Source organism: Eleutherodactylus coqui, chromosome 7 (assembly GCF_035609145.1).
Source record: "Eleutherodactylus coqui strain aEleCoq1 chromosome 7, aEleCoq1.hap1, whole genome shotgun sequence".
Classification (NCBI taxonomy): Eukaryota; Metazoa; Chordata; class Amphibia; order Anura; family Eleutherodactylidae; genus Eleutherodactylus; species Eleutherodactylus coqui.
The window spans coordinates 50,349,477-50,370,867 of NC_089843.1; the positions used below are offsets into that span (position 1 = coordinate 50,349,477).

Genomic DNA, 21,391 nt, shown 5'->3' on the forward strand with positions numbered 1-21,391 from the left:
TGAGGGCACAGATGCAGCACCAGAAGCGAGCTCAGTACATACTGTGTTTCCTCAAAAATAAGCCCTACCCTGATTTTTTGGAATTTTTGAAATGTAAGATCTGCTCCAAAAAGAAGCCCTAGCTGAATTACATGAATAAAACAAAAAAACAATATATTACCTTGCAGCCACGGTCCATGTCCTTCCATTGGTCTCTGGGGCACTTGCTTGTGGCCCTCAGGCGCCAACAATCACTTACAGTTCCCAAGATTCATAAATGCTGCCTCCAGGAAGGCTCAGTACATATATATGCAGCACCAGAATCAAGCTCAGTACATGGATACAGTGTACACACATGTGCACCGCTATTTCATTGTTACACCCGGAGATAGCTTAGTTCAACTGGTCAGTTTTTTTTTTTTTGGTGGTCCCATTAAAATTAATGGAGTGTGCACGCTCATCTACCACTCCATTCATGCAGCGACTTCCTAGACCCCTGTTCTCAGGATCAGTGGTGGTCCCAGGGATCAGATTCCCACTGATCAGAAAGTGAACCCCTATTGATAACTTTCAATTCTGGCACCACTCCTATGAGGGCCTTTTATACAGGCCAATAATCAGAAGAAATGTTTGTCCGCCCAATTGTTACCCTGTGTGAAGGCACCAGCGACCAGCCAACAAATGAGCCAGTGCTCTATTATCATCCCATCCCATCTTTTACATGGCCAATGCTGAGATGCAGAATTTTATTGCAGATTCACGCAAGTGGTAAAAAACACGGCATGTTCTATTTGCCGCTCATTTACGCCGCGGGAGGTCTACATTAATATAGTGTAAGGGCTCATGCGCACGACCGTCATGATATGCCCGCAGATTTATGCCGCAGGAGTACCACGGTGGTAAACAAAACGCGCCCACTGGTGATAGCGGTAAAAAGGGAGTTTTTCTGCAGTCTTCATTAATACCATAATAATGGAGACCTCTCGCGGCGTAAATCCACGGCAAATAGTTTTCCACATGTCGGCATTGGCTGGCAGAAAAGCTATTCGGTTCAATAGAACCTAATAGCTGCGGAATAGCGCAGTGAAATGCGACACAAATCCGTCCGTGGGCATTAGCCCTAACAGATGTTTTGTCACAATAGGAATGATATCAATTGCTTAGCATCCATCCAGGGAACCGCGGTACAAATCCATTCACGGGCATTTGACCTTAATAGAGACTGGGAAAAACACACGTTCTTCCACGATCACCAACGGGCGTAAATCCGTGGGCGTATCCTGCTACAGTTGTGGGCATGAGCCCTAAGGGGTTAAATTGGATGGTGAAGTGCTGTTCTCGATTCACTCATCCAATCATCAGGCTCCTTCGTCAGCTGATTGTCGGCTGTACCTGTAAACGGGGAGGTGTACAGCCGGCTCCATGGAGAAGATTATACTAGTTAGGGTTGCCACCCGACTGGTACACCACCGGCAATAATTTACTCCAGAGGCCAGAGCTGGTGTTTATTTTTTACTGGCCATGTTAATGGTGTGAGCACCACAGCAGCAAGCACTATAACTCACTCTGACGTTCTTGTGGGGACGCTGCTGCAGCATTGCTTCACTCCTTCCCCTGCTCTATGCGTTCCTGCACGTACTGTACACAGTGCAGAAGAGTGGGGGACCGTAGGGATCTCTGTGAGTGTTGCAGCGGGGTCCTCATAGGAACTTCGGGGTGAGCTATAGAGCTTGCTGCTGTGGTTACTGTCCAGCTGGAGTGGAAAGGGCACGTAGAGGGTGTCCTATGACTGCTGGAGCCACTAATGGGGGCACTATTACTACTGGGGAAACTAATGGGGGCACTATTACTACTAGGGGCACTATTACTACTGAGGCCACTAATGGGGACACTATTACCGCTGGGGGCACTATTGCTACTGGGGGCACTGGTACTACTGGGGGCACTATTACTACATGGACCACTGGAATAACAGGTAATTATACGTTGTAAGACTACGTTACATCCAGCTGAGAATCGCGCATATTTGCGCACACATGAGCACTGTGTATTTGCAGAAAGAACAATGTTTTTTCCTACCCGCAACGGCATATATTTTGCATTTTTTTCCACGCACAAGGCAAGTATATTTGCATGCACCAAAAAGAAAAAAAAAAGCACTGATAATCCCCGCCATGAAATGACAAATTAGTCTGATTTCTAGATGTGTTCTTTTTCCTGCCCAATTATACAGCGTTTCACATATCTCCTAGCATAATGCTTGCACATTTTCGCATCCCTATTGACTTCTATGGGGACTTTTTTGGGTGAAAATGCAGAGGAAAATAGAGCATGCTGCATTTTCTTTTGCGCAACCCGAAATACACAGGACCATTGGGTTCTATTCACTGCAAATTGCATACACAAATACTCCCGTGTGAAGTTCGCCTTAATGTACAAAGTGGTGCCTTTATTTATTTTATTGGTTTTTATAGCATATACATAAAAAAAAATTCAATAACTGTATTCAAAGGTTTAACCCTTTCCAATCCAATTTGTATCATGGTTTTCCTAAGGGGCTTACTCTTTTTCTGCCGTTCTACAATGACGCTATCTGCTGGCTAAAGCCAGTACTGCATGAGGTGACACGTTGGATAGGCTCCGACAGCAGAGAGGCTGGCAATATACAGTAAGAGAACCCCGATGGACGTCTTCCAGCATCGGAGCTGTACAGCCTTAAATCATAATGTCTTCAGAGGTCAGGCAGTGGATTGGAAAGAGTTAAGAGAGGCAGCAGACAGACAGCAGAGTCCAATGACACAGCAGTGGTCAGGAGCACAGAAGTCAGAAAGCAGGCAAGGTCTAAACCAGAGCACAAACTAAGGCCTCTTGCCCACGGCCGTGTCGGACTCCGCCAGCAGAATAGCACAGTGGAGTCCGACAGCTGACTCACAGCGGAAGTTTCACGGGACAGACTGCTTCCACTGACTACAATGGAAGCCGGCCGTATGTTTTTCCATGGAAGACAGAACATGCCGCCATTTCTTTAACGCTGCGGAATTCCGCAGTGGAATTCTACAGCATTCAATAGAACCTAATAGCTGCGGAATAACTTCATGGATTTCCGCCGCAGAAAACATGGCAGAAATCCGTCCGTGGGCATTAGCCCTAACAGATGTTTTGTTACAATGGGAATGATGCCAATTGCTTAGCATCCACCCTTGGGTATGGATGCCTTATATAGCCTAAAGTGAGAAGTGATTTGAGGGGGGCGTAGATAGGGAGCACACACTAGCCCCTTTAAATCTGGGGGGGTAATAACACTAATGAATGTGCCCAACAGGACTGAGCTGAGAAGAGGACTCAGCATGCAGTATGTGGATGACAGTAGCGCCTGACTGCAGACCCAGCAGCAAGTGAGCAAGGTCGACAGCAGTTGCACATCATGACAATAGGGAGGAGTTCAAAGGGCTTGTTGATATATGGAGGTGGTGGAGAGCTTGGGGGACTGTGGTAGTATGAACATGATAGAAATATTTGACACTGTGGTATTACGGACATAGTATAAAGATCTTGGGATCTGTAGTTGCACAGACATGGTAGAGAACTTTGGATCTGTGGTTTTATGGATCTAGTAGCGATCTTTAGACCTGTGGTTGTATGGCCTTAGAGATCTTGGGGACTGTGTTTGTATGGACAAGGTGGAAATATTGGGGACTGTAGTTCTCTAGACATGGAAAAGAGATATGGAAAACTCTGGTTGTGTGGCCATCATAGAGATTTCAAGACTGTGATTGTATGGACATGGAGTAGATAAATCACTGGAACTCTGGACATATAGACATGAATCATAGACTGGTAGAATTGGAAGGGACCTCCAGGGTCATCTTGTCAAACCCCCTGCTCAGTGCAGGATCACTAAATCATCCCAGACAGATATTTGTCCAGCCTTTGTTTGAACACTTCCATTGAAGGAGAACTCACCACCTCCTGTGGTAACCTGTTCCACTCATTGATCCCCCTCACTGTCTAATTTCTAATCTGTGTCTCCTCCCTTTCAGTTTCATCCCATTGCTTCTAGTCTTTCCTTGTGCAAATGAGAATAGGGCTGATCCCTCTGCAGTGTGACAGCCCTTCAGATATTTGTAGACAGCTATTAAGTCTCCTCTCAGCCTTCTTTTTTGCAAGCTAAACATTCCCAGATCCTTTAACCGTTCCTCATAGGACATGATTTGCAGACTGCTCACCATCTTGGTAACTCTTCTCTGAACTTGCTGCAGTTTGCCTGTATCTTTTTTAAATGACAGAGATCTTGTTTGAATTTACAGTTGGTAGAAATCACTTTTACATGGGAGAACTGAACGTCGGACAGCTGTTCCAACAATTATCGCTTCTGTGCTTTTACACAGGAGCAGTGATCACTCATTGGATGGGGTGGAGTGTGCTGGAGATCTCTTCTGGCCACCCTCTTCCATTTAGAGTAGACCACCAGTCATTCATAGATAAAAGACTGCCTGTTTTCATGGGCTGACAGTCGCTTGGTTTTTAGGTGAGCTGAAAACTAAGCAACTACGAATCTCGCTCACTTGCCCTGACAGGTCCCATGTTTACACGTGACAACAGTTGTCCGTAATCGCTCTTTTGAGCGATAACTCTGGTGACTATCAGCCCATGTAAAAGTACCCTTAGACTATGGTTATATAGACTACTTGTTTGCTTATACACAAACACACACCCTGTCTCCATACAAACACAGTCCCTAAGATCTCTGTAATCTGTTCACAAACACGGTCCCTGAGATCTCTCTGATCTCCTCACAATTATAGTTCATGAGGTCTCAGAAACTGAATGTAAATTACTAACTTTCACGGCTGAATAAAGTACAATTTTATTATTGATGCCCATTGAAATGCTTCACCGATGACTGAGACTGGAGACCTTTCTCCTTGAGTTTACATAAGGAGACTTCTAGGGCATCTGTGTGTTCAGAACTACAGCCTAAAGCCCTGGTTTTGTGAACAATACAGAGAACCTGAGTGCTTGCCAGCTCCCACAGAACAGGAGAAGTATTGTGCGTTCCTTTGTGCCCGTGTCCAACTGGGTCATGCAGGGCAGACCAGCAAATCCTGTTACAAGGGAATGCCGGAGGTAGGAAAAATGCTGTAAATATGTTGTAGTGCACACATTAAGGGGGTTCTCCTACAACTACCTGTTCTTAATAAGAACGCTCTATAACTGATATCAGTAGACAGGTAGAAGTGCATATTTGGCAGCGTGTGTCCAAATCAATTAATATATGTAGGGATTGACGTAGTTGGCTACCATTTTTATTATTTTTTTTTTAAAGAAGCAGTGCTATGAAATGTTTGTAGTAGAGATGAGCGAGCATACTCAGACACGCCCCTTTTTCGCCTGAGCGCCGCGATTTTCAAGTACTTTCGTACTCGGGCGAAAAGATTCGGGGGGTGCCGTGGGTGAGTGGGGGGTTGCAGCGGGGAGTGGGGGGGGGGGGGGGAGAGAGAGAGAGAGGGCTCCCCCTGTTCCTCGCTGCTACCCCCCGCTCCGCCACGCCTCCCCCGCCCCCCGGTGCCCCCCGAAGCTTTTCACCCGAGTACGGAAGTACTCGAAAATTGCGGTACTCGATAGAGTAATTACTCGAAACGAGTAGGTTTGCTCATCTCTAGTTTGTAGACATGCAGGCACTTTCCCCCATGGGAATAGAAGTGTCACACATAGGAGCCACATTAATAGACCAGAAGAATATAATTACTTAAAGGCGCAGCCATTTATTAATGGTTGTATAAAGCCCAGCAGCTAGGGCTGGTGTGAACAGGTTCAGGATCGGTGGGTGGTTAAGTCTAATGGGACTGCTGGTGGCTCGAGGACAGGGTCCTACTTTGTACGTCCATCTTGTCCTTTGATTGCCAATCGGAAAGCGACCAGGACAGTCCCACTGGCAGCACTGGTGTGATGTGAAGGGACCGGTGAGCAAGTCCTCAGTGTGACACTTCAAACACATTCCAGCTCTCTAGAAGTCATGCAACATGTCAGACTTGATTTGAACAAATGCAGTTTCTGGTTCTCTTAATGCTTTCGGCATAGAGGCTCTAGTACCCTGTTGTACCGCCTCCAGCTTGGATACAAGATGTGATACAGGCGGCCATGGAAGCTCTAGTACCCTGTTGGGCCGCCTCTAGCTTGGATACAAGATGTGATACGGGCAGGCATGGAGGCTCTAGTACCCTGTTGTACTGCCTCTAGATTGGATACAAGATGTGATACGGGCAGGCATGGAGGCTCTAGTACCCTGTTGTACTGCGTCTAGCTTGGATACAAGATGTGATACGGGCAAGCATGGAGGCTCTAGTACCCTGTTGTACTGCTTCTAGCTTGGATACAAGATGTGATACGGGCGGGCAAGGAGGCTCTAGTACCCTGTTGGGGCGCCTCTAGCTTGGATACAAGATGTGATACGGGCAGGCATGGAGGATCTAGTACCCTGTTGTACCACCTCTAGCTTGGATACAAGATGTGATACAGGCAGGCATGGAGACTCTAGTATCCTGTTGGGCCGCCTCTAGCTTGGATACAAGATGTGATACGGGGAAGCATGGAGGGTCTAGTACTCTGTCGTACCGACTCTAGCTTGGATACAAGATGTGATACAGGCGGGCATGGAGGCTCTAGTACCCTGTTGTACTGCCTTATAGCTTGGATACAAGATGTGATACGGGGGGCATGGAGGCTCTACTACCCTGTACATTTTATTGTGTTTTTTTTTTTTTGCTGCAGTTTACAAATGCTGCAAACACAGCATGCGTGATCACAGCCTGATACTTTCCTGCGGTCTATCCTAATAGTCAGTCTATGGCTTGTGCTAATAGTCAGTCTGCAGCTTTTGCTAATAGTCTGCGGTTTGTGCCCTTTTTATGACATGTTGCTCATTAAAGTGTATTAGGAAAACTGCTGATAATGCCATTTATTAATAGCCTGGAAAATTTCGTAATGGGACGCTGAGGCCAGATTCACACAAGTGTATATTTGCACACATCAGCGTAGCATTTTTGCGGAACAAACAATGTTTTTGTAGGCACGCATTGGCATACTTTACTGTCATTTTTGCACCCGCAAGGCATGTTCATTTACGCACGGCAAACAAAGGCGCATCGATTGAAAAGGCTAATTAGTTGCTGATGTGTTCTTTTTCCAGCGGATCTCCTAGCGTATTGCACACATTTGTGCATCCCCTATTGATCTCTATCAAGGAATACGTCCTTATGGGCGAATCCATTGAAATCGATGGGTTCTCTGCTTATTGCGCACGCAAATACGTCCATGTGAATTTGGCCTAAAGTTGCTTTCACATAGGATCAAACTATCCACAGGATGAAAGTGTCTTTTTGCAATAATGAAAAAATTATCTCACCTATAGAAGAGCTTTGCAGTACTTGTAGTTTGTCTGCCCAAAAGAAAAACAACCTTAGATCCGCTGAGCCATCCGGTCCTATGGCTTGTTAATCAGCAAAAAAAGGTGTGGGAATCCGGACACATGGATAACATTTTTTTCCTTTGCTTTATTTCCATATCAGGCTTGCATAGTCAGGTACATGGTTTTACAAGAACGCGTATCGGCGTAAAGCCTTGTTCACCTCAATGTACAAAACATAAGACTGCTTATTTATAGGTTAAAAAACAATCACTGCTGATACCAAATGTCTGACATGTTAACTCCTTCGTTAATTGCTGGTTGTCTGCTGGTTTCCTTCCCTCAGACCTGCAGCTCAAACCATATTCATTAATTGACTTTTACAAATTGTTATTAAACCTTATGGTACTAGTTAAACTGGGGCTTTTGGGCATGTCATAATCTTAAAAAGATTCCTTATGTGATATAATAGTGAGAGAAGTGTCTTTCAAACATAATTAATTACCAACATTATGACAACATCATTGTATGGCTTTTATCATGATAAAAATAGTATAATCACTGCAGCATAAAGTGGCATAACATATAAGTGAGCATTTACTTACTATAACTCATGTGTGTCTTTATATGACATACAAAACAAACGCATTGGAACCGCATACTACCGTGTTTCCCCGAAAGTAAGACAGTGTCTTACTTTCTTTTTATCCCCAAAAGCCCGACTATGTCTTACTTTCGGGGTATGTCTTATAATAAAAAAAAATCATTACTCACCTCCCCCGGCGTTCTGTCGCGCTCCGGCAGGATGTCGCTCGCTCCTCGTCCCCGGCGCAGCATTGCTTTCTGAATGCGGGGGCTTGAAATCCCCGCCTCCAGAAAGCTAATACACACGCCGTCAGCCAGTTACAGAATGGCTGTGATTGGCTGAAGGCGCACGTGGCTTCAGCCAATCACACTATTCAATGACATCATTGAATGGGTGTGATTGGCTGAAGCCACGTGCGCCTTCAGCCAATCACAGCCATTCAATGCTGTCATTGAATATTGTGATTGGCTGTTTTTTGTTTTTTTTAATGTACACAGTAGAGATGAGCGAACCTACTCAGTCACGCCCCTTTTTTGCCCGAGCACCGCGATTTTCGAGTACTTCCATACTCGGGTGAAAAGATTCTGGGGGCGCCGTTGGTGAGTGGGGGGTTGCAGCGGGGAGTGGGAGAGAGAGAGAGGGCCTCCCCCTGCCCCCCGGCGCCCCCCGAATCTTTTCACCCGAGCACGGAAGTACTCGAAAATCGCGGTGCTTGATCGAGTAATTGCTCGAAACGAGTATGTTCGCTCATCTCTAGTACACAGACTTTAATTGTGGAATTACACCACAATCCCTCCCCTAGAGGAAGTTGGATGGAGTGAAACTTTCTCTGTGTGATTTGTAAGCTGATATAAGTAAGATTACAATAAAGCAAAAGGAGAATTTATTGTGGAGAACTGACCCCTTGAAGGGGAGGCTCTAGTACTTTCTTTGTTGTACCGCCTCTAGCTTGGATACAAGATGTGATACAGGCAGGCATGGAGGCTCTAGTATCCTGTTGTACCGCCTCTAGCTTGGGTACAGGATGTGATACGGCTGGGCATGCAGGCTCTAGTATCCTGTTGTACCGCCTCTAGCTTGGATACAAGATGTGATACGGGCAGGCATGGAGGCTCTAGTACCCTGTTGTACCACCCCTAGCTTGGATACAAGATGTGATACGGGCAGGCATGGAGGCTCTACTACCCTGTTGTACCACCCCTAGCTTGGATACAAGATGTGATACGGGCGGGCATGGAGGCTCTAGTACCCTGTTGTACCGCCTCTAGCTTGGATGCAAGATGTGATACGGGCAGGCATGGAGGCTCTAGTACCCTGTTGTACCGCCTCTAGCTTGGATACAAGATGTGATATGGGCGGGCATGGAAGCTCTAGTACCCTGTTGTACCACCTCTTGCTTGGATACAAGATGTGATATAGGAAGACATGGAGGCTCTAGTACCCTGTTGTACGACCTCTAGCTTGGATACAAGACGTGATACAGACGGGCATGCAGGCTCTAGTACCCTGTTGTACCATCTCTAGCTTGGATACAAGATGTGATACGGGCAGGCATGGAGGCTCTAGTACCCTGTTGTACCGCCTCTAGCTTGGATACAAGATGTGATACGGGCGGGCATGGAGGCTCTAGTACCCTGTTGTACCACCCCTAGCTTGGATAGAAGATGTGATATAGGAAGACATGGAGGCTCTAGTACCCTGTTGTACTGCCTCTAGCTTGGATACAAGATGTGATACAGATGGGCATGCAGGCTCTAGTACCCTGTTGTACCACCTCTAGCTTGGATACAAGATGTGATACAGGGGGGGGCATGGAGGCTCTAGCACCCTGTTGTACTACCTCTAGCTTAGATACAAGATGTGATACAGGTGGGCATGGAGGCTCTAGTACCCTGTTGTACCGCCTCTAGCTTGGATGTAAGATGTGATACAGGCGGGCATCGAGGCTCTAGTACGCTGTTGTACTGCCTCTAGCTTGTATACAAGATGTGATATGGGAGGGCATGGAGGCTCTAGTACCCTGTTGTACCGCCTCTAGCTTGGGTACAAGGTGTGATACGGCTGGGCATGCAGGCTCTAGTATCCTGTTGTACCGCCTCTAGCTTGGATACAAGATGTGATACGGGCAGGCATGGAGGCTCTACTACCCTGTTGTACCACCCCTAGCTTGGATACAAGATGTGATACGGGCAAACATGGAGGCTTTAGTACCCTGTTGTACCGCCTCTAGCTTAGATGCAAGATGTGATACGGGCAGGCATGGAGGCTCTAGTACCCTGTTGTACCGCCTCTAGCTTGGATACAAGATGTGATACGGGCAGGCATGGAGGCTCTAGTACCCTGTAGTACCGCCTCTAGCTTGGATACAAGATGTGATATGGGCGCGCATGGAAGCTCTAGTACCCTGTTGTACCACCTCTTGCTTGGATACAAGATGTGATATAGGAAGACATGGAGGCTCTAGTACCCTGTTGTACTGCCTCTAGCTTGGATACAAGATGTGATACAGACGGGCATACAGACTCTAGTACCCTGTTTTACCATCTCTAGCTTGGATACAAGATGTGATACGGGCAGGCATGGAGGCTCTAGTACCCTGTTGTACCGCCTCTAGCTTGGATACAAGATGTGATACGGGCGGGCATGGAGGCTCTAGTACCCTGTTGTACCACCCCTAGCTTGGATAGAAGATGTGATATAGGAAGACATGGAGGCTCTAGTACCCTGTTGTACTGCCTCTAGCTTGGATGTAAGATGTGATACAGGCGGGCATCGAGGCTCTAGTACCCTGTTGTACTGCCTCTAGCCTGTATACAAGATGTGATATGGGAGGGCATGGAGGCTCTAGTACTCTGTTGTACCGCTTCTAGCTTGGATACAAGATGTGATATGGGCAGGCATGGAGGCTCTAGTACCCTGTTGTACCGCCTCTAGCTTGGATATGAGATGTGATACGGGTGGGCATGCCGGCTCTAGTACCCTGTTGTACCACCTCTAGCTTGGATACAAGATGTGATACAGGTGGGCATGGAGGCTCTAGTACCCTGTTGTACTACCTCTAGCTTGGATACAAGATGTGATACAGTTGGGCATGGAGGCTCTAGTACCCTGTTGTACCACCTTTAGCTTGGATACAAGATGTGATACAGGCGGGCATGCCGGCTCTAGTACCCTGTTGTACCACCTCTAGCTTGGATACAAGATGTGATACAGGGGGGCATGGAGGCTCTAGTACCCTGTTGTACCACCTCTAGCTTGGATACAAGATGTCATACAGACGGGAAAACATTATGACACAGAAATATCTGTATAGACTCATTCCATCCCGTGTGAAATAACCCAGCAATATACAGTATAATGTAAGTAAATGGGGTTTTAATCCAAAGTGGCTAATAGTCGTGGAGTATTTTCAGATCGGCAGCCCACTCTATTTGTTACAGAAATGCCACGGATTTTTCCACAGAATTAATCCATTGTAATGCAGTGAGGGAATTCTGCTGTGAAAACCTGCATCAGGATCTGCACTGACATCTGCATGCCGGCCTTGGGGCAGCTTTGGTCTGTGATTGTATCCTTGGGCCGCTCTCACCTACAGCGTCGGCAAAACACAGCGATTTTCAACGTGGCATATTGCTGTGATTTCTCTGTCGTTTTCGTACGCACGTTATAGCGGTTTTTGACGCAACTCATCATTGTGATGAGGTGTGTTAAAAAGCGCAAAAACGTGGCACAATAGAGCAGACAGCGCTCGAAATTCAGGCGTACAAGCGGCGATCTGCGAGGGCCCATTGAAATCAATGGTAGCATTCTTCCACGATTACTGCGGCATTCAAAACACTGTAGTAATGGCGGTAAAAAGCGTATGAGGGTGGCCTTAGTCCTCCTTCACATGATCATATGCGTTTTTACATTTGCCTGTATTCAGCGTAAAAACGCATGAATGACTTTTTATCAAGTCCCGATCCTAATTAGCATATTTAAAGCCGTTCACACGGGGCGCAGCTGCATGAATGTTAAAAAATACGCAGAAGCAACGGCAAGCAACGATCGGCAGAAATCCTCGGAATGGCATTGTAATGCCTAATTAGGGTGAGCGGTCTGCTTTTCGCAACATTGGACGCAGTGTAACTTCCTTCCCTTCCCTTCTTTCCAGCTGTCATAGAAGTCATAGTAATATACTATGTTAGGATGAATGAAGACAATGTCCATCTAGTTCAGCCTGTTTCTACCCACCCCCCTTGTTGATCCAGAGGAAGGTAAAAAAAAAACCAAAGAGGCAGATGCCAATTTAGTTCATTTGGAGATAAAAATTTCTTCCCGACTCCATAATGGCAGCCAGAATAATCCCTGGATCAATGTTTGAGCTCTACCTAACTCCAAGACCTGGATCAACAACTCCGCTGGTCACCTAATGTCTATATACTGTAATATCATAGTACTCTAGAAAGACATCTAGTCCCCTCTTAAACTCCTCCATGGATTTTGCCATCACCACATCCTCAGGCAGAGAGTTCCACAGTCTCACTGCTCTTACAGTAAAGAACCCCCTTCTGTGTTGGCGATGAAACCTGCTTTCTTCTAGACGTAGCGGATGCCCTCTCGTTACTGTCGCAGTCCTGGGTATAAACAGATCATGGGAGAGATCCTTGTATTGTCCCCTCATGTACTTATACATGGTTATTTGGTCACCCCTTAGCTGTCTTTTTTCCAGGGTAAATAATACCAATTTTGATAACCTCTCTGGGTATTCCAGTCCCCTCATTCCATGTATTAGTTTAGTTGCCCTTCTTTGAATCCCCTCAAGCACTGCTGCATCTTCCCTGAGCAGCGATGTCCAGAACTGTACGCAGTATTCCATGTGGGGCCTGACAAGTGCCTTATATAGTGGGAGGATAATGTTCTCCTGCCTCGCCCCTATACTTCTTTTAATGCACCCCAAGACTTTATTTGCTTTTGCAGCTGCTGACTGGCATTGATTGCTCCAGTTAATTCTACAGTCCACTAGTACCCCCAGGTCTTTTCCATCTCACTTTTCCCTAGCAGTACCCCATTTAGTGTATATTGTGACATCCGTTCCTCCTCCCCATGTGCATAACCTTACATTTATCAATGTTGCCATTTTTCTGCCCGAGCCCCGAGCTTATCCAGGTCCGTTTGTAGCCGCATATTGTCCTCCGTATTAATTACCTTGTATAATTTCATATCGTCTTCAAATATTGATATTTTGCTCTGCAGCCCCTCTATCTGGTCGTTGATAAATATATTGAACAGAATGGGGCCCAATACTGAACCCTGTGGCACCCAACTAGTGACGGTGGCCCAATCAGAGTACGAACCATTTATTACCACCCTCTGCTTTTATCTTTGAGCCAGTTCCTTACCCAGATACACACATTTTCACCCAATCCGAGCTGTCTCATTTTATATATTAGCCTATTATGCGGTACGGTGTCAAATGCCTTAGAGACATCCAGATGTATGAGATCAATAGACTCCCACCAGTCCAGTCTAGAACTTACTTCATCGTAGAAACTCATGTCAGACCAATCTGATGATCGACCCTTCATGAACCCGTGCTGGTGAGGAGGTATTCTGTTGTTTTCCTTGAGGTATTCTTCGATGGCGTCTCTCAGAAACCCCTCGGATATTTTTCCAATTATTGAAGTGAGACTTACCGGCCTGTAGTTACCTGGCTCTCTTTTAGACCCCTTTCGTATATTGGAACCGCACTGGCAATGCGCCAATATAGTGGTAAAACCCTGGTCTCATTAGTGTCCACAAATAAGAAATAGCGGTCTAACTATCATGTCACTTAGTTCCCTCAGAACCCTTGGGTGTATTCCATCTGGGCCTGGCGATTTATCAATATCAATCCTTCTTAACCGACTCTGCACTTCCTCGTGTGTTAGGCATGTAATACTTAGCAGGGAGGGGGGGGGGGGGGTTGTTTTATTCCTATGCATCTCGTGTGATATTTCTTTTTCATTCGTGAATACACGTGAGAAAAAGCTTCGCTGCCTTCTTGTTTTAGAAATTTAAATGCTTTCTTTCTATTGTTTATTGCCCCCCTTACAGTCTTGTCGAGCCACATTGGTTTCCTTCTACTTGTAGTCCTTTTATTTTTAAAAGTTATGAACTGCTCACATTAGGTAATTAGGATGTTTTTAAACGTCTCCCATTTGTTGTCTGTGCTGTTATTTTTTAGGATGTTGTCCCAATTTATGTTCCCAAGAGTAAAGGTCCATTTAGACACAATGATTATCGCTCAAAATTACGTCTTTTGAGTGATAATCGTTGGGTCTAAATGTCTCCAAATCGCGGCATATTCTTTGCGGTGCCATGCAGGAAAAGATCGCCCATGTCAAAAGAATAGGGTTCATATTTGTACATCTCACAACACGATTTTTGCACGATATTTGACGCCCGTGTAAAGAGCATGTCTTGCCCTGGAGGATCTGTCCTGCATCCGGGTATGTTAACCCTTTCCAATCCATTGTCTGACGTCTGAAGACATTCTGATTGAAGGCTGCACAGCTCGGATGTCGGAAGACGTCCGGCAGGGTATTCTTACTGTATATTACTGGCCACTCTGTTGTCGGGGGCCTCTCCAGCATGTCTCATATCGCAGTACTGGCTCTAGCCAGCAGATGGCGCCATTGTATAATGGCAGAAAGAGAAAGTCCCCTAGGAAACCTTGAATCCAAAATTTGATTGCAAAGGGTTAATAAGTAGCAGAATTTGTTGTGGGTCGGCACTAAAATTCATGTCAAAATCTGCACCATTTTGTGTGGATTTTGACACTGATCTACAGCAAATAGCGCAATTTTAATGCGTATTATGCAGAGGATTTTCCATTGCGGAAAATCCTCATCAATTGTACCACAGGTCAATGCACCCTTGGGCCGCCTTCACACGGGCGTATACGCATTTGCGCGCACCTCAGCACTGTGTTTTTGTGGAACAAACTATACTTTTTTTTTGCGTGTATCGGCGTATCTTACTGTACTTTTTCCGCCCGCAGGGCAAACAAGACGCCTTGCTTGAAATGGTTAATTTATTCCCGTTTGTGTACGCCCCATTGACTTTTACATAAAGTAGAGCTTTTTTTTTTTGGATGTGCGTGCCACACAGAGGCAAAAACGGGAAAAAAATGTAGGTCACGCTGCGATTTAACAACATGGACTATGTCAATAGATTTACACTAGTCGTTTACCTGCACCCGGCCGAGCGCGAAAATTGTATCACAGAGTAGTGGAGAAACTTCTGCTGCTCAGATGTATCCAGACTTCTGATGGGAGGTCAGAATTTTGGCACAAGCAGCATGACTCGATGACCCCTTCCTGTCAGCACCGCCATCTAATTTGCAGCAAATACAAGAAGCTTCCTGTCCGCAGGGGCCGATATTCCTGCAGAACGGTTTCATCACCTAGTAGAATGTATACCATGATGAAATGCTGCGGGTCTGAAGGGCAGAGAAGGTCCAACGCTCTTCTAGATGGCCATGTAGTGTACATACTGTCTCTATGACAGATGTAGGAGCCCGGTCACAGCTGGCAGAGCAGTAACACAAGACCCATAGAGTACATGAGCCGTCCTGCCTCTTGCTCTGGCCTCTCTCCACTTCTCCGGTTACAATCCTCTGATCCTCCTCACCTCCGGCGGCGAGGCGGAGCAGAGACTCCTACCTCACTGCAAACATGCTGGGGCCAGGCACAGCTAGGTGAAGGCTCAACATGGAGAAATGTGCGATTGTTTCCATGTGTCCCACTAATTCTACCCCCAAACTTTAATGAGTGCGGCTCGAAGCATCACATCGGAAAAGGTATTGTTCCATCTTCCTTATTAGCATATATTTCCCAGAGGAGCGTGCATGGCCTTATAAGTCTCCTCACTCACCTCCTAGGTGTCTCCACACACCTTCTCATTGCTCTCCTTTGGGAAAGGTAACGCGTTTTGAGGCCAGCATGTGGGATTCCGCTTTCCTCTCTAGGTAGTTGATGATTGCAGCACAATTATGAGATGATGACTGTAAAGGATATTTTGTTGCATGTTGACTCTTTCGCCCCTCAATCGGTTGGCTCTATTAATCACACGGTGACTTTCCTAGGACAGATCTGTAGCCGCAGGAGGCGCTTGCTGCTTCCATACAGTCCGGCATGCACAGCAACTCTGCCTTCAGGGTCAGTGTTCGCCCTCGGTCTGCAGTGACAGCCATAGTGACATATGGAAATGGGATGTAGCAGAGCTGAGTGTCTCCGATGCAGCAGCATTGAGTTTAGCTCTGGTTTACTCTACCTTTTAGTTTAGATTATTATTAACCCCTTAAGGACCCGAACGATTTCAGTCCTGAGAATGCAAAACTTTTGGGGGGGAATTTTCAACTCCACTTTTCAAAAACAATAACTTTTTTATTTTCCTGCCGACATGAGGGCTGTGTGCTGAGCTGTAGTTGTTATCGGGCCATTTTTGGGTATATATCATCTATTGAATAACTTCTATTACATTTTTTTTTCTATTTAGTGTTAATCATGCAGCATAAATTAAATTTTTTTCCTGCACGTTGCTACAATTACGATGATACCAAAATACTTTGTTTTAGGTTTTTCCACTTTTTCACAATAAAACTCCCCAAAAAAAGGTAGTGTGTTTTGGTTTTTTTTGGCATCGCTGCATTCAAATTCCCATAACCTTTTGTAGCTCTGTGAGGGCTTGTTTTTTGTGTGATGAGCTGTAGGTTTTTATTGGTACTATTTGTTGCATTTGGGGGGGGGGGGGGGGGGGTGGAGGCAAAATGAACAAAAGAAGCATTTGGATTCCCCTTTTTTTTAGCCTTTTTTTACATTTTTTTTTTTTTACTGTGCAAAATAAATAGTACATTCAATTTAGGCTGGGTTCACACAGGGCGGTTTTGCCGCAGCAGATCCGCCCGGGGCAAAACCGTCCGCGGCCGCTAATCTCGGGATTAGCCAGCCATGTGGACGAGGTTTCTCAGAAACCTCGTCCTCACGGGACGGCTAATCCGCTGCGGTAAATCCGGTTGTAACCGCGGCCGCCGCGGTTTCAAAAGAAGCAGCATGTCTGTTTACTTTTGTTTTTTTTTGTTTATTTACGTCGCGGCCGCGCCCTCCTCTATCGGAGCGCCGGCCGCAACGGAAAAGCATGCGGCCGGGCCGCTTTAAAGCCGCCGCGGCTTAAACCGCGGCGGTTCTCCCGGCGGAAATCTCGCGGATTTTGCTGCAGCCAAACCGCAAGATTTCCGACAGGAATCCGCCCTGTGTGAACCCCGCCTTACTGTACAGGTCTTTACAGATATGGTGATACCAAATATGTGCGGTTGTATTTATTTGTTACATTTGCTTTTATGTGCACAAAAAGTATTTTTTTATTATTGTTTATAGGTTTTTACTTTGTTTGTATTTTTTATGCCCCCGTAGAGCACGTCAACTTGTAAACCTCTGATCACTATGATAATATGTTGCAGCGACCACTGGCCATAGCAGAGCTGGACACCGTTGTCTGGCATCCGCTACATTGTGACGGCCAATGACGTTACAGAGCGAGCATAGACTGTCATGTAACATACGGCTGCAGTGTTTTCAGGTATTCTTGTCGTGTTTTCGTCCAAAGAAAAAAAACACTCAACAATGCCATGAAAAATGGAACGTTTTCACAAAAATACTACGTATGAAAACCCCCCGAGGGCGTATTTACAGTACACAAACTATGTTCCCATGCCGTATAGATGGAACTCGAACGACAAAATAACCCATTGATTTCAATGTGTCAGTTTACCCCATTTATTTGCTCGCTCCGATACTGCGAGATTGTAAAGTTGCTGCTTGCCCTATTTTTGAATCATTCTGTTCAAGAAAAAAAGGTACATCGCATTCGCATATAAATGCGCTTTTTACGTGAGTACGGTGCAATTTACTATTAGAACAACATTGGAACAAAACGCTTTGCAAGTGCAGAAAAAAAGCGCAGGTTTGCGAGCACAATAGCTTTTAGTTTATCTTGGACCAATATTCCACTTGAACGTATACGGTCTCTGTAACAGAGCCAATGTAAGGTCCGGCAGAGGTGAGTTTGTCACTTAGCACAACTTGTGTTAATACTATTGCAAGTAAACCAACTCAAAGTTACTACAGTATGTCAATGCCGCATTTCAAAAGGCTTAAGCGACTATTCCGCCTCTGCTACATCTGCATTTTGTGGCACTGTATGTAATCGCTTCAGGACTGCAAGGAAACGCGGTGATCATATATGTGACTTGTGGTTGTGCTGCTGCGGATCAGCTATGCTGCAGGAGGGCCTTCTATGCCATGGGGCAGGGGTAAGGATACACATGTAGTGGTTAGGTTGCCCATTAACTCCTGTAATCTGCTAGTTCCAGACATGTACGGTATAGGAATAGCTCGCTGTTGCCATTGGATGTACTTGACAAAGTTCCATTTCCTCTTCATCCGTAGTATGTGCCGTCCGTAGTGTGAGCACTGAAGAACTTATGCTGTCCTCCGTACGGTGCCCCCCAACCTGTCTGTGATGCCCATCAGAGGGGCGGAAGATGAAAAGGCTGAACTATACATGCTGCTGCAAGTACTTTCTGAGGTCAGTTCTTTACCGTTTAGCTTGAGCATGAATTATATCCGTGTGGAAGATCTTGCCCCTCGGGGATGGACAATGCGGGGTTAATGTAATATCTGTAGCGCTGATTATTATCATAACTGTAATTGATCATCTTATGTTACCCACATTCCATAACCCAAGAATATACGGGGTGAGGCAAAAGTATGGACACATCTATTTAACTGCTAAAATAATGAGAAAATTGACTCCCAATGTGCGAAAGTATTAATTGGGAGGGAGGCTACTTTTTTTGGGTGGAGGAGACTTTTTCGGTGACCATTTTGGCCATGCTGAATTCAGCTCCGGTTTTTCCGATGGGAAGGGGGTCATGTGATATATATCAATCTTGGCGCAAGATTACTCAGAAACACTCTGCAGGAGTCAGTTTTGTTCTATCATGACTTGGTTAGGAGTTGAGTGAAGGCAACGTTTCACAAAGGGCTTTAAGTGACGTGTTCAATGTCTCCACCATTCTGCCGCATGCACATGGTTGAACATTTAATCCCGTCTTCATGAAGACGCTGAAGAGCTGCAGATGACGGGTCTTCTCAGCACTGCAGGATCCGCCATTTCAGGTGAACCGTATTGCGTGTTTTTTCAGCATACACAAGGGTCTTTTGGGCTGGGTTCACACAGGGCGAATTTGCTGCAGAAATTCCGTGCAGAATTTCGCTGCGGCAAATCCATCTGTGGACGTTAATCCCGGCGTTAGCAAGCCATGTGGACGAGATTTGTCAAAAATCTCGTCCACACGGGACGGCCAATCCATCGCGGCTAGGCGGTGAGAAGCAGGCGCTGCAGCGCGGATTCCCTGGCCATAGCTTGGCTATTTTTTTTTTTCCATTGCGGTCGCGCTGCCGTCTATGGGAGTACGGGCTGCAACGGAAAAGCATGTGGCCAAGCCGCTTCAAAACCCACGGCTTAGTGGTGCAGGTTTTGAAGTAGCGGAAATCTCGCGTTTTTTTCCGGCAGTATTCCGCCTTGTGAGAACCCAGCCTAAATGGCCTCAGAGATAGAAGCATTAAGTCCAGCGACCTTGGCAGCCATTCTGCCAGACCTCTATACCCAATCCAGTGTCCAGGAAAATGTACATCTAGCCATATGCGTCTGTAAACAGTTAGAAGTGGGAGAACCTCTTCAAGGGTATATTCACTCGGACATATTTCTTTTCAGTCCTGAAAAATCAGGGCCAATATTTTTTATTTTAAGTGATTTTTGGTTTTTATGCAATTTTTGTATGCGTTTATGCACTTGTTAAACAGTCGCAATTGCAATAAATAAGTGCAGTCCGTTTTTTGTTTTTTTTTAAATGCACCCATAGACTTGAATGGAAAGAAACACTCGGCGCTCCGAACGGGAACAGGGACCCTCTTCAAACAGTAACATACAGAGTTGAGTCAGCTGGTGCAATTCTTTATTTCAAGTTGCCACGCGTATCGGCACTATCCATTGTGCCTTGTTACCCGATCACCCTGAAGGTCCTACACCCTCCCTATTTAAGGTCTTATGGGGGAATGGGATTTATTAGTGTCTCAATTTTTAAAAGACCAGATACTTTTTAGGCACTTTATGTACATGGTGGTTTCCTTTTTTTTAAACAATCAGTTTTTATTAAAGGAGATGTCTCGAGGAAGCAGTTAAATTTTTTTTTTGCCCAGTCCCCCCCATTAAGCATACATTACTAAGCCCCCCTGTAAATGACATTTCTAGCTGGTTCGTACTTACCGTTCCAGCGTTTCAGCAACTTATAAAAGTTTCCTCAAGATGGCCGCCGGCTCTTTCCCCGTCGCTCGCTGCAGCCCGACGTGCGCGCTCCCGAGACGCCGCCAGCTGTGTCTCCATGGCAACCGGACGCATCGCAGCCGCCGACCAGACGCCCCGCAGCCGCCGACCAGACGCCCACCGCCAGGCAGCAGGTAACCGGCGCTAGCCCCCGGCTCCCCAGCGCTAGACCCTCAGCCCAGGTGAAGGCCCCGGAGCCCAGCGCTAGGTTCCGGAGCCCAGCGCTAGTTCCCCCGGCCTAGCGGCAGCCCCCCCCCCGGCCTAGCGACAGCCCCCCCATCGCAGCGACAGCCCCCCCGGCCTAGCGCTAGTTCCCCCATCACAGCGGCAGCCCCCCCCGGCCTAGCGACAGCCCCCCCATCGCAGCGACAGCCCCCCCCGGCCTAGCGACAGCCCCCCCATCGCAGCGGCAGCCCCCCCCGGCCTAGCGCTAGTTCCCCCATCACAGCGGCAGCCCCCCCCGGCGCAGCGACAGCCCCCCCGGCGCAGCCCCCCCCGGCGCAGCGACAGCCCCCCCGGCGCAGCCCGGCGCAGCGGCAGCCCCCCCCCGACAAATCACTTACCTGGGAGGCTTCTCGGGGCTGCTGGGCTGGGCTGGGCTTCTCCGCTGGGCAGCTCCACTTTCTGCACCTTCCTCTAACAGAGGAAGGTACAGAATGGCCGCTGCAGCGCGCTCCCGAGCAGTGACAGCTCGTCTGCGCATGCGCAGAAGAGCTGTAGCGGGGAGCACACTGAAGCGGCTCGTGCTGAATGGAGAAGACCGGACTGCGCAAGCGCGTCTAAAAAAGCAAGCTGCCAGCGAATTTAGACGGAACCATGGAGACGAGGACGCTAGCAACGGAGCAGGTAAGTGGAATAACTTCTGTATGGCTCATATTTAATGCACAATGTACATTACAAAGTGCATTAATATGGCCATACGGAAGTGTATAACCCCACTTGGTTTCGCGAGACAACCCCTTTAAGGTTTTCACGTATGTAACAAATGCATAAAGTGTCTCAGATGTACAGTA

At 46.7% G+C, this 21,391-nt stretch overlaps 1 protein-coding gene across 3 annotated transcripts in view; it reads left to right on the forward strand.

Annotated features, from left to right (window-relative positions):
• Nucleotides 1-21,391, forward strand: part of ST3GAL5 (ST3 beta-galactoside alpha-2,3-sialyltransferase 5) — a 67,198-nt gene that overhangs the window by 15,417 nt on the left and 30,390 nt on the right. Inside the window, exons 1-2 of one of the 3 annotated variants that reach the window (XM_066572992.1) lie at nucleotides 15,644-15,792; nucleotides 18,440-18,578. In XM_066572992.1, coding sequence (XP_066429089.1) covers nucleotides 18,535-18,578 — 44 coding nt within the window. In that variant the 5' untranslated portion in view covers nucleotides 15,644-15,792; nucleotides 18,440-18,534. Of the gene's footprint in view, nucleotides 1-15,643; nucleotides 15,793-15,884; nucleotides 15,961-18,439; nucleotides 18,579-21,391 lie in introns of those variants that run through there. The other 2 variants (XM_066572995.1, XM_066572994.1) reach the window with 2 other exon arrangements.